At 48.2% G+C, this 12756-nt stretch overlaps 2 protein-coding genes and 1 long non-coding RNA gene across 38 annotated transcripts in view; 2 read left to right on the top strand and 1 right to left on the bottom strand.

Moving 5' to 3' along the window:
• The first annotated feature begins 2375 nt into the window (after window positions 1-2375).
• Window positions 2376-8399, top strand: MYOZ1 (myozenin 1). 2 transcript variants are annotated; one of them, NM_001082215.1, is given in 7 exon segments: window positions 3906-3978; window positions 4501-4679; window positions 6285-6528; window positions 6870-6935; window positions 6937-6945; window positions 6948-7035; window positions 7889-8120. In NM_001082215.1, coding segments are annotated over 7 exon segments (891 nt in total).
• A 2569-nt stretch (window positions 8400-10968) lies between these two features.
• On the bottom strand, window positions 10969-12085 carry LOC138845381 (uncharacterized). The gene is made up of 2 exons (XR_011382442.2): window positions 11956-12085; window positions 10969-11552 (listed from the first exon to the last, which is right to left on the bottom strand). It is a non-coding gene; the product is annotated as an uncharacterized LOC138845381 (long non-coding RNA).
• The window catches only part of USP54 (ubiquitin specific peptidase 54), a 148071-nt gene continuing 147254 nt past the window's right edge, over window positions 11940-12756 (top strand). For 18 of the 35 annotated variants that reach the window (XR_016220956.1, XR_016220957.1, XR_016220950.1 and 15 more), the window contains exon 1: window positions 11940-12079. The gene's annotated coding sequence lies outside the window, so the exon portion shown is untranslated. Of the gene's footprint in view, window positions 12080-12102; window positions 12220-12756 lie in introns of those variants that run through there. The other 17 variants (XR_016220954.1, XR_016220955.1, XM_089313448.1 and 14 more) reach the window with 5 other exon arrangements.

The raw sequence follows: 12756 nt of genomic DNA, 5'->3' as shown, positions 1-12756 counted from the left end.
AGCTCCTGGCTCCTGGCTTCAGATTGGTGCAGCTCCGGCCATGGTGGCCAATTGGGGAGTGAACCATCAGATGGAAGACCTCTCTCTCTCTCTCTCTCTCTCTCTCTGTGTGTGTAACTCTGACTTTCAAATAAATAAATAAATCTTCCAAAAATTTTTTTAAAAAATTTAAATATCTGAGAAGCAGAGAGTGAGAGACAGAGAGAGAGAGAATCACCATTGTCTGATCCACTCCTCAAATGACTACAAAGTCTGGGGTGGGGTGGGGCAATGCAAGGAACAGGGAACACAATTCAGGAACCCAATTACTTGAGTCATCACTGCTTCCTCCCAAGAGCTGCATTAGCAGGAACTGGAGTCTAGAGCCAGAGGCAGGTTTGAAACTCAGGGACTCCAATGTGGGATGTGAGCATCTTAACCACTAGGCTAAATGCCAGCTCCCTTTTTTTTCTTTTAATTATTTGAAAGGCAGACAGATACAGAGGCAGAGGCACAGCGAGAGAGAGAAGTCTCCCATCTGGTGGTTTACTCCCCAAATGGCTACAATGGTTGGAGCTGGGCTGATCTGAAGCCAGGAGCCAGGGTGCTTCTTCCAAGTCTCCCACATAGGTGCAGGGTCCCAATGAATTGGGCCGTTTTCTACTGCTTTCCCAGGCCATACCAGAGAGCTGGATCAGAAGTGAAACAGCTGGGACTTGAACTAGCGCCAAAGTTGGGATGCTGGCACTGCGGGCAGCGGCTTTACCTGCTGTGCCACAGCGCCATACCCCTGCCCTTTTTTTCCCTTCTAATTGCTCCCTTAGATTGAGAGGAAATGGAGAAGGAGGACAAAAGATGAGGGGTCTATAGACATAATGGGTCTGGGCAGAGGCCAGCTGGAGGTGGGGTAGCTTTCAGCCGCTAGTCTTCCTATGAACAGGACACAGGAGACGGGCATAGATAGGAAGAATAGTGAGCTCACACAGGGACAATGGGTATTCTGGAAACTGTTAAAAGCCAATTCCTAAGGCAGCTGCACTGGGGTGGTGGTGGCTGCAGCAGATGAACAGCAGAGCTGGTTCCAGAACCTGAGCAGGAGGTGGAGGAAGATCCAGCCTGTTCATGCACTTACTGAGCAAGGGGTTAGGCAAATGATAGACTTCTCCCAAGGGGACTTTCAACACTGTGCTCCTACCTAGAGGTTCCTTTCAAACAGTGTGAATGGGATGGCCCAGATCCCATTTGAAGAAAATCTCAAGTAGGAACCTCAGAGAGCCTAAATGTGCTTTTATTATATCTATCCTGCATATGCATAGCAGGCTGAACTGAGTACTCCAACAGCAAATGACTGTTAAAGAAAGATCAGTGGGGCCAGCGCTGTACATAGCAGTTAAAGCCACCGCTTCAAGTGCTGGCATCCCATATGGGTGCCGGTTTGTGTCCTGGCTTCTCCACTTCCAATCTAGTTCTCTGCTATGGCCTGAGAAAGCAGTGGAAGATGGCCCAAGCCCTTGGGCCCCTTGGGCTCCTGCACCCATGTGGGAGACCCAGAGGAGGCTCCTGGTTTCGGATCTGCCCAGCTCTGGCAACTGCAGCCATTTGGGGAGCAAACTAGCAGATGGAAGACCTCTCTCTGTCTCTGCCTCTCTGTAATTCTGCCTTTCAAATAAATAAATAAATCTTTTAAATAAATAAATAAATAAATAAAGGAAGATCTGCATGTTCACTTGTTCTTAAACCTGCCAGAGTTTAAGAGGAAAGAAAGAAATAAAGTAAAGCAGACAAGAATTACTGGACAAGTCTTCCCCACATCACCCCTGGCTGCGTAGAAAGCACCGAGTTTGGTTAATTTTGTCTCTGATCCTGCCAAGATCCAATCTCACAGAGAAAGACCAAGCAATCCAGGAACTTTAAAAGAGCGGTTCTGTTGTGAAGACTCCTTATCAGACATAGTGCCTTAAACCCTCCCATTCCCCAGTACACCCACAGGTCCCTCTGGCTCAGACCTGGATTGGCTCCCAGTGGCCATCAGAGCATGTTCTCTAGGTTCTGTCTCTCTTGCACTCTGAATTCCTATCCGCCACTTGCTGCCTGCTTCCTCTCTCCCTCTTAGTCTTCAGTTTCTCCCGGAAGGTGTTTTTGGATCTCAGACTCCAGGGCAAAGAGAAAGGGAGTCCCTGGACAGTCTGAACCCTGGCTCAGACAGCTCTAGGGGAGAATCCCAAAGGCCTTTCCTCCTTTCCTGAGCCTCTGGGCAGGGAGGGCAGGATCCTGGTTCCAGGGTCTCAGTGCCCCCTGTGCCATTTGAGCTGCCTGCACTCATCATCTCTATTAATAAACACCCTCCCTCCCCCACTGCCAGTGCTGCCCCCACGCCTGCCCAGCTCATGTTCTCCGGTCACAGCAGCTCAGTCCTCCAAAGCTGCTGGACCCCAGGGAGAGCTGACCACCGCCTGAGCAACTGGTAAGTCTCCAGGTCTCCAGCTACAGGGTCTGGAGCCCACTCTGTTGACTTCCGTTTCTTTATGCAATTATGATTCTTGATCTGGGGGGTGTGGCCTCCCTTCTTTATTACCCTTGGCTCCCAGCTGTCCAGGTCTGGGGAGCCACAGAGTGTTGGAAGGAGAACGGCCAAGGAGGTTGGGGGAAATGGAGATGTTGCGGGAGGCACTAGAGGAATGGGAAGCAGATATGAGGCCCCACTACGCCAGCAGAGTTGCAGATGTGTTTGTGAGACAGGATTCAGAAGAAGACCACATTTCACCAAGTGCCAATTTTTAGTTAGATAAGTTGGAGTCTATCTTATCTCAACTTGTTCCTCTCCATTGCCAGATGCTGTTACCATGTTCCTGTCTCCCCTCAGTTCCCACTGCCATGATATTGCTGAATTGACATGTGTCAGGGTTCAAATGTCTTCTGGCTTCTCCCTCCACTGCAGCTCTGGGGTCCGGGGTGGGGGTGGGGGGTTGTGACTGAAGGGACAAGCTGCATAGCCATGACCTCCCAGGCCATGTTCCAGCTGGCCCAGTGGTAGAACAACAACCTCTCCTTCTTATGGAGAATGTTTTTGGCTGAATCTCATCAACCCTGGCAGAACATTTCTCTAACCTCCAGGGGCTTGGGGTAAGAATGAGGAGAGACCAGAGCCTGGATTCATCGTCCTAGTCTGTTATCCCATTGCAAATGAAAACTTCAAGTCATGCCAAGCCAATGAATCCTGGGTGCATTGCCCTGCCTGCTTTCCTGTTGTTTTTTAAATATTCACACCCTTAGTTTTGTTCCTATTCCCTGCATCAGCTCTATGGTAAACAGCACACTGGAGGTTGGTAGAAAATAAAGACAAGGGGTGCATCTATACTTCCTGCCCTCCTTCCCAAGAAAAGAGAAACCCCAAAGCAGTGGATTTTCACCTTTGGGGCATAGATGACTTCTTTGAAAATCTGATGAAATTTTGTCCCCTGAAGCCCTTAGCCTCAGGTAAAGAAGTACTTCCCGGGGCTGGTGCTGTGGTGTAGTAGGTTAAGCCTCCACCTGTAGTGCCATCATCCCGTATGGGAACCCATTCGTGTCCTGGCTGCTCCTCTTCTGATTCAGCTCTCTGCTTATGACTTGGAAAAGCAATAGAAGATAACCCAGGTGCTTGGGCCCCTGCACTAGTATGAGAGACCTGGAGGAAGCTCCTGGCTCCTGGCTTCAGATCAGCTCAACTCTGGCCATTGGGGCCATTTGGAGACTGAACCAGTGGATGGAAGACCTCTCTTTCCATCTTTCTTCTGTCCGTCTGTAATTCTACCTCTAAAATAAGTAAATAAAATCTAAAAAAAAAAAAAAAAAAGTACTGCCATACTGCAGACACTTGGTTTTGTCAGTCTCCGTCCATCCTCCAACTATTTTTCCCTTCCACCCAGATCGAGTCCACCTCCACAATGCCGCTCTCAGGAACCCCTGCCCCTAACAAGAAGAGGAAATCCAGCAAGCTGATCATGGAACTCACTGGAGGTAGGGGACATTTGCATGTACCCAGTGTGGGACTTCTTATTTAGAGTATCTTTGCCCCAAGGGTCCCAGAAATATAAAGTTATATAGGTTTGAGGGTGAACAGACAGGAGGAACTCCAGTTGGGATGGGAGAAGGAAAATTCTGTATTGACAGCTGCCTACTCTACCAAGGTCTGGCCCCTGGACTTTTCCCCATGCCCTAGTTTCTCCAATGGTCTCTTTCTAGGATGCTCCTTTACCTCTTTACACTGCACCCCAAACCCATGCCCCTTTGACCTCAAACACCCTTTCACTCTAGTATCCCCACTCTCTTCAGTCTCATGCATGCTCTCCAATTCTGAACCCAGGAAGTCAAAATGTCCCATAAACTAGAGAGTTTGGTCTGGCATCACAGAGAGCAGCTGCTCCCCTAAATGATCTCTGCAGGACAAACACACTCAGTTGTGGATAAAGTCTGCCTTCTGAGGTCAGAAAACCCCACCTTACTCTTTCCCTTGCTTCTTCCTCCCTACCTCTCTGAAAGGTGGACAAGAGAGCTCAGGCCTGAATCTGGGTAAGAAGATCAGTGTCCCACGGGATGTAATGTTGGAGGAGCTGTCGCTGCTCACCAACCGGGGCTCCAAGATGTTCAAACTGCGGCAGATGCGAGTGGAGAAATTCATCTATGAGAACCATCCTGATGTTTTCTCTGACAGCTCAATGGTGCGTTTGGAACTTCACCACTCTTTCAAAGCCTAATGCCTTTTCTGACAGTTTCTTGGCAGGCTCTGAACCTCCAAAATACCATCAACCTCCGCTCCCTGAGAATTTATAAGCTCATTAACCCCCCAGATATATTAAGCCCCCAACAGCTACAGGGTGTTACAGCCCATCTCTGAAACTGAAGTCTCCATCTGAAAGTCAGTGAAGGGGTGGGGAGTACCACACCCTCAGGGAGAAAATTCCTTCCCAGTATGGGTAAGTGTTAAAGATAGGGTTGCCAGATGAAACACAAAACACCCAGCCTTGTATTTTGAAGTAAAAATAAACAATGAATAATTTTTTAGTAAAATATGCCTTGTGCAAATTTTGGACATAAAAATCAAATTTAAATTTAAGATTAAAATACAGGCTGCCCAGTTAAATTTGAGCTTCAAATTTATGCAAACAGTACTTTTTTACATATGTATGTCCCATGCAATATTTAGGGCATATTTATACTAAAAACAAATACACAGTATTTGTTGTGTATCTGAAATTCAAATTTAAGTGATGTCCTGCAATTTTGTTTATGAAATCTGGCAACCCTAGAAGGAGTTATGTGAGTTTTTACAGGAATGTCTTCTTAAGTTATTTTATTTAAAGGGTCAGTCTCTTCTCTAGATGCTTTAAGATCCTACATCTCCTAGTCAGGCCCCTTTTCCAGAGAAAGAGAAGAAGGGATTGGAGAGGGGCCAGGCACAGGATGTGACAGCTGAGCAGGAAGGGGCCTTTCTCCATTTCCTTTCTTCATACTCCACCATCTCTGCATGGCTGGAGGAGGGTGGAAATCAATTCCTACATGGATGGAGCCAGGGGCAGGAGTGTCTGTCACTGGCCCAATGCAGGAGCAGAGTAAAAGTGCTGAGTCGGCTATACCTAACTTTAGGGAGGCTGAAATCCCTCCTCTCTGCCTGGGTCTGGTTACACTGGGTGGAGCATGGGGGTGTATGTGGTGAGGTGGACAGGAGAGTCTCCTGAAGGAGTTGGCGAGGCTATTTTTGGGTTTTGGGGCTGAAGCCAGTGTTGCCCTTTAGGCTACCCTTCCCCCCACCTGCTACCCTTTCCCTGTTAAGAAGTCTTGCTTCAACAGGCACCAAGAGAAAGGGAAAGAGGGAGGGGGGAAGGGGAGGGTGAGGCAGAGAGACAGTGAGAGAGAAAAGAGAGTTCTAACTGTTGGACAAGCAAAGAGAAGGGGGTAGTGATATCTCTATTTCTTCAAATTAAAACTGGGTTTCCCTGGTAACCTCATCCTCTCAAGTTTGAGTGGAGCAGAAGTCTTGGTTCTTTTTGCTTGTGTAAGGATAGGAAAGGCCAGTGTGGGGAATGATCTGCTCCCACCCTACAACTGGAGGGAGCCAAAGGAGTCCTACCTCTTAAGGAGAGTCTAGTTCCCCTCAGGTTACCAATCCACTCTCCATTTCTTGGAGAGAGGAATCTCAGAGGAGTCAGTGTCTTCTGTCTGCCCGTTGTCTCTGACCACCTCCTTCTTTGCTATGTACACCTTTGTCTTTGTATGTTTCCCATAACCTTTGCTAACCTTCTCTTCACTTTGTTCTTTCTTTTCAGGATCATTTTCAGAAGTTCCTTCCCACAGTGGGAGGACAGCTGGGCACAGCTGGTCAGGGAGTCTCCTACAGCAAGGGCAGTGGTGGAGGCCAGGCAGGGGGCAGTGGCTCTGCTGGACAGTATGGCTCTGACCACCAGCACCATCATGGCTCTGGGTCTGGAGCTGGAGGTGCAGGTGGTCCTGGGGGTCAGGCTGGCAAAGGAGGAGCTGCTGGTGCAGGAGGGGTTGGCGAGACAGGATCAGGCAAGTATTCACATCCAAGAGTAAGGAATCTGGTCCCTAGAGCAGAGATGTCCTCAGAAATGAGGCCTAGGCTGGGTGTGGGAGGGAAGGGGAGGCAAACCTAGAGATGGCTTGGTGGACTCTCAGTCCACTCTGAAGTCATATCTTTCAGTCACTTTTCTGGCTTTAGAGATTCAGTCCTAGCTCAAGCTGCCACCACACAACAAACCTTAAACAATTGCTGGATGTTATACCTTTGGCCCCTGGCCCCAGTAACGTCCCCAGTGCAGGAGTGTGGGATTAACTTTCATTGGCTACTAACTGTTATTATTTGACTTGCTTTTCTCTGCCATGACTACCAGGAGACCAGACAGGTGGAGATGGAAAACATATCACTGTGTTCAAGACTTATATTTCCCCATGGGAGCGAGCCATGGGGGTTGACCCCCAGCAAAAAGTGGAACTTGGCATTGACCTGCTGGCCTATGGAGCCAAAGCTGAACTTCCCAAATATAAGTCCTTCAACAGGTAGGGGTACTGGGGAAGGAATGAGTTCTAGTGTGTGGCTCTGGGGCCCTTAGCTGGAATGTTCAAATGTTTCAAAGCAGGGATGGCAGGCATATGGGGCCCCTAACTGAAGGTCTGTGTTCTTTTAATCCTAGCTCAGATTTATCCCAGCAGTGTGATAAAGGAAAAATTTGTTGGGAGGCAGGATTTGAATTCTGATTTATAGGCCACCTGTTACCTGTGTGGGCCTGGGAACATCACCCTACTTTTCAGCCTCGGGAGCTTTGACTGTAAAATGGGAATAATGATGTGTTTAAAGCCCTCTGATGCTCTCTTTAAGTATAGGATGCCATTACTTTCTCCATAGTACGATTTTTTTTTTTTTTATACTCTACTTAAGTTAGGCTCCAGGCATCTATTCTTTCAGAGTTGGCTTCTCTAGACCATGGATGGAAGGGAAGACCTAGAGAAGTGCTTTTTGCATTTGGTGGTAAGGAGCCTAGATTTTCTAGGAAATGTTAATTCTCAGTCAGAGGAATACTGGGGGTGAGAGGATTGGATGAGGGAGTCTCTACATTATAATTTAATGTGGCTTCAGACCCTGGGTCTGTAGTATTTGGGGTCCCTTCCTTGGAAATGTGGATCTGGGTCACACCTATCCATGAGATATCAGTACCCACTAGCTTATTTTATTAACAGCTTTGGGGTCACAGTCAGCTGAGGAAGGGGAAATGGGGTGCTAAGGGAGAAAATAAGGAATACAGAAGTAATTTCAAACTAGAATTCACAGACTTCCCCATCCTCAAAACTGGGTAACATCTCATTGATCTGGCTTTGTTTGTTTTGATTTTTTCATTAATGTGTTCTTTTTCAGGACGGCAATGCCCTACGGTGGATATGAGAAGGCCTCCAAACGCATGACCTTCCAGATGCCCAAGTTTGACCTGGGTCCCCTGCTGAGTGAACCTCTGGTCCTCTACAACCAGAACCTTTCCAACAGGCCTTCTTTCAATAGAACCCCTATTCCCTGGCTGAGTTCTGGAGAGCACGCAGACTACCATGTGGATATTGGCATCCCCTTGGATGGAGAAACAGAGGAGCTGTGATGTGCTTCCTCCTCTAATTTGCAACAAGTTTCCCCTCTCTGGTTCTAGTTTGGAGAGAGAATGCTGAGCAGGATACTTCCACTGTTAATTCAGTGTCCTTGTGGGAACGGAGGGAAAAAAGGGGGAGATCTGACTTTCTATCTTTCACTGCCAGTCCCTACTCCAGGCATCGCTCCTCACCGACTCAGAGCTCCCCTTCCACTTGCTCCACAGGGAACCTGCTCTTTTATGGAATTTGCTCTGCCACCAGTAACAAATAATAAATTTCAAGGAAATGAATTCATTCTTCCTCTGATATTTGAGGTTAGATGAAAGCTGAGGCCAACAATGCACAGAGACTAACTAAACACAAATACTAAGCATTCATTATTCACACTTTAAGACCAGACCTGAGCTCTAGTTGCTTTGACTCCCACATGTACATCCACACCCAAAAACCACATTCATGGGTATGTACAAAGACATACTTATTCAGTAGCACACAAGTCAAATAATCATGCACAAACACACATGCTAGCCTCTGTGTGTGCAAAGCTGACTGTTGTGCATTGTGGTTAGGAAAAAGTGTTAATAGCTCTCTATATAACTGACTGGAAACTGAGAAACAGCACACCAGGAAGGGGAAATAGAGTGCTATGGGAGACAAATCAGGTTACTCTGATTATCACAGAATTTGGGCATGTCGTAAAGTTTTCGGATGACACCAGAATCTGCTTAGGAATGTATATGCCAAAGGTTACAGATAACCAAAAGGGTAAAATGGAATACAGAGCAGCCATGTGGATGAAATTCAGAAGGGAGTGGGAAAAAGCCGCTGCAGTTATAGAGGATGTCTGGCCCTGTGTGAAGATAGCAAGCAAAGATCTAAGGGCTGGGGCTGGCATTGTGGTGTGGTGGGTTAAGCTTTTACTTGCAATGCTGGCGTCCCATAGTGGAGCAACAGTTTGAGTCTTGGCTGCTTCACTTCCCATCCACCTCCTGGGAAAGCAGTACTACTGTATTGAACACCAGACTTAGACTCTAATGAATGCGCAATCTCAGTGACTTCGGGTCGTGGTATTGTGGCATGTAGTTTATGTAAAAGAAACTCTAGTTGTTAACTCAAATGCTGCAGAATCTAGGCATGTAACACTGAAAGATGACTGTTGTAAAACAACAGGTAGTAATGGGGACTAAGCTGGACTCTACTCTCAATTCCAGGTTCCTGCTAAAGCACAATCCTAGGAGGAGGCAGCAGGTGATGGCTCAAGTACTTGGGCCCCCCACCCATGTGGGAGACCAGGGTGGAGTTCTGAACTTCTGGCTTTGACCTGGACCAGCCCTGGCCATTGTGGCTATTTGGGTAGTAAACCAGCAAACAGAAGGTTCTCTTTCTCTTTTCTTTCTTTTCTTTTATTTTTATTTTTATTTTTTGACAGGCAGAGTGGATAGTGAGAGAGAGAGACAGGTCTTCCTTTTGCCGTTGGTTCACCCTCCAATGGCTGCCACGGCTGGCGCGCTGCGGCTGGCACACCGCGCTGATCTGATGGCAGGAGCCAGGTACTTATCCTGGTCTCCCATGGGGTGCAGGGCCCAAGGACTTGGGCCATCCTCCACTGCACTCCCGGGCCACAGCAGAGAGCTGGCCTGGAAGAGGGGCAACCGGGACAGAATCCGGCGCCCCGACCGGGACTAGAACCCGGTGTGCCGGCGCCTCAAGGTGGAGGATTAGCCTGTTGAGCCGCGGCGCCGGCCAGGTTCTCTTTCTCAATCTCACTCCCTCTCCTTCTCCTACTCTCCCTCTGCCTTTCAAATCAAAGAAAGAGGGAGCGGCGCTGTGGTACAGTGGGTTAAAACCCCAGCCTGCAGGGCCGGTATCCAGTATGGGCACCAGTTCGAGTCCCGGCTGCTCCACTTCTGATCCAGCTCTCTGCTATGGCCTGGGAAAGCAGTAGAAGATGGCCCAAGTCCTTGGGTCTCTGCACCCACGTGGGAGACCTGGAAGAAGCTCCTGGCTCCTGGCTTTGGATCAGCTCAGATCTGGCCATTGCAACCATCTGGGGAATGAACCAGTGAATGGAAGACACCCCCCAACCCCCGCTCTGGTTCTACCTCTCTCTGTAAGTCCATCTTTCAAATAAATAAAATAAATCTTAAAAAAAAAAAAAATCAAAGAAAGATCTAGGGATTACAGGGCACTGCTGCAATGGTGCCCAGAAAACACTGTAATTGGAAAGAAGCTGTTAAGAACCTCAGAGAAATGAGCAACCATACTTTTTATTGATTTTAAGCATGGGGTCTCTCTAGAGTCCTAGATTTATTATGTAAGAATAAAGAAATGGCATTACATCTGGTAAAATAACCTTTTTTTTTTTACTAAAATCTTTATTTTTATTTATTTGAAAGTGGATGAGAGGGAGAGAGAAAATAACTCCCAATAACTGGTTCACTTCCCAAATGACAGGACCAGGAGCTGTGAGTTCAGTCCAGGTCTCCCACGTGGATGGCAGGGACCCAAGTACTTGAGCCATCTCCTGCTGCCTCCTCCCAGGGTTGTGCATTGGCAGGAAGCTGGAATTGGGAGCAGATCTGACTTAGTCCCCATTAATATGTTGTTTTACAACAGATCATCTTTCAGTATTACTTGAGTAGCTTCTGTGGCATTTGAGTTAGCAACTTCAAGGGTTTCTTTTATATAAACTGCACACCCATAATACCATTATCCAAAGTCACTGAGATTGATCATTTATTAGAGTCCTAGTCTGTGATGTTCAGTATGGTAGTCACTAGCCACAGGTGACTGACTATTGGACTCTTGAAACTTAACAGTCTGAACTGAGATGTGCCACATGAATAAAAAAGTACCACATTTTTGAAAATTCAGTATTTAAAAAAAGTTATTATTAGTAACAAAACTGATTACATGTTGAAGTGATATGTTGAACATGTTGGATGAAAAAAAAAACTACTAAAAATCTGTTAAAAATGTGGTGACTATAGCTTTTAAATTGTATGAGGGTCACAACATGTTTCCACCGACGATACTAGTCTAAACCACCCTATTAAAGTTATTTAGGGACTTCAACAAATGAAAATGAATTCTCTATTTATTAATTTCTGCCCCATTTGTTCCTTTTCCTTATTACCCAAAGTTCTTTTCATGCATCTTCCGGTTCAGATGCTGCTCAGTTAGTCTGCATTTACAGAGATGGCTCTTCTACTGAGTGTTGAGTCAGTTGAAGGAACGATGTGTCCACAGGATGGCAAGCAACAATCGCAAAGGTCAGATCACACAGCAGTGCGGTTTCCCTCCGCGTCCCAGGCGACAGGATGCGACACACCTGTGCCAACGTTCGATTGGAGGGAAGGGGTGCTAGGGTAACACATTTCCTATTTTGGTCCGGCGATCTATTAGGGCGGGGCACTCACGGAGCAACATTTCTGAGAAGCCTTCTACAGACCACGGTGGAGAAAGAACACATGAAAACTTTTTGAAGACAGTTAATGAGATGGGAAGGTCAATTTCTGGCCTGCCCGCTCCCTCTCAAACTCCTCTACATGCGTTAAGAAAACGCCGAGAAAACAAATTTCAGCTACAGGAGGCTACGTTTGCGGCAGTTTAAGAAAGCTGTATCCCCAAAGTTATCCCAGAGTAGGGCCTGCCATATTCACTTTCCTCAGCCTGGACATACTGTCCCAGCTACACTAGTTCTACGACTTTCGGTCATTCAAGCTTCGCCCTCGCCCGCGCCCCACCTCCAAACCCTTCAAGCCACCCCCGAAACGCCTTGCAGCCGCCATTTTAAACAGTACTATCGCGAGATATACTTAGCTGTCTCCAGCCTGACTCATTTACTTTCTTGCGAGAGTCTCTTCTCGGCTGTTCTCGCTGTAGTTGAGGAAAGTGTCGCGAGAGCTGGTTGCCTTGGCTCCCTGTAGCTATAGCAGCCGCGGCGGTTAAGGATGCGGCGGCGGGAGCGGTGAGTGCGACACCCTCAGGGGGGCGGGGTCGGAGGTAACGGGGTACTGGCGGAGAGCTCCCGGGGACGGTGTGGGGAAGGTCGGGTCGCTGGGGAGTGGACCGGAGTGTGACGTGCGGGGAAGGACCCAGGTCCCGTAGGTAAAGGGACCGGGCGCCGGTCTGCTCTGGGGCGTGCGGGGAGGGCTGGAGCTTCTGAGAGGTCCAGGGGAGGGACCCGGGTGTAGTGGGATTCGAGGGGAGTGGGGCCGCATCGGGGAGGGGTGTATGTGTTGGGAGCAGGAGGTTTCCTGGGACTTGGAACTAGATAAAAGGACCCTGCTACGTTGGGGAAGAAGTGGGAAGAAACGGGGTACAGCGAGGAGGAGGATGTGTTGACTGAATGGGAGCACAGAGGTTGGGCCCAGTTTGTTTTTCGCTGGTTGGGGAGCTCGAGGGGAGGAGAGAGGATCAGACCCTTGCAGCTCCCCAGGTTCCGCTGCGCGCCAGGACCTGTATCCTCAATGGCGTGGCGGGAATGGTGGCGTCCCGAACCCTCCTCGCTTCCCTTCCTTCCCTCATTCCAAAAGAGATACCCCTATGGTCGCTCTGGCAGAGGGGAGAGTCCCGGGGAACTAGTGTTAGTTGGGAAGGTTCTTTGGGCAGAGATACCGAGAGTGGGCTCATGAATGATTGCTG

Source organism: Oryctolagus cuniculus, chromosome 15 (assembly GCF_051225735.1).
Source record: "Oryctolagus cuniculus isolate XC-2025 breed Fujian yellow rabbit chromosome 15, ASM5122573v1, whole genome shotgun sequence".
Lineage (NCBI taxonomy): Eukaryota > Metazoa > Chordata > Mammalia > Lagomorpha > Leporidae > Oryctolagus > Oryctolagus cuniculus.
The sequence above is the reverse complement of the archived record's forward strand: the minus strand, read 5'-3'. Positions and strand labels throughout refer to the sequence as shown.

Excerpts from the sequence above, each read along its gene's own strand:
- MYOZ1 (XM_008269905.4), top strand. The coding sequence starts at position 3,906 with ATGCCGCTCTCAGGAACCCCTGCCCCTAACAAGAAGAGGAAATCCAGC. Across the intron at positions 4,680-6,284 it reads TTTTCTCTGACAGCTCAATG|GATCATTTTCAGAAGTTCCT; the intron begins GTGCGTTTGGAA and ends CTTTCTTTTCAG. Across the intron at positions 6,529-6,869 it reads GGTTGGCGAGACAGGATCAG|GAGACCAGACAGGTGGAGAT; the intron begins GCAAGTATTCAC and ends CATGACTACCAG.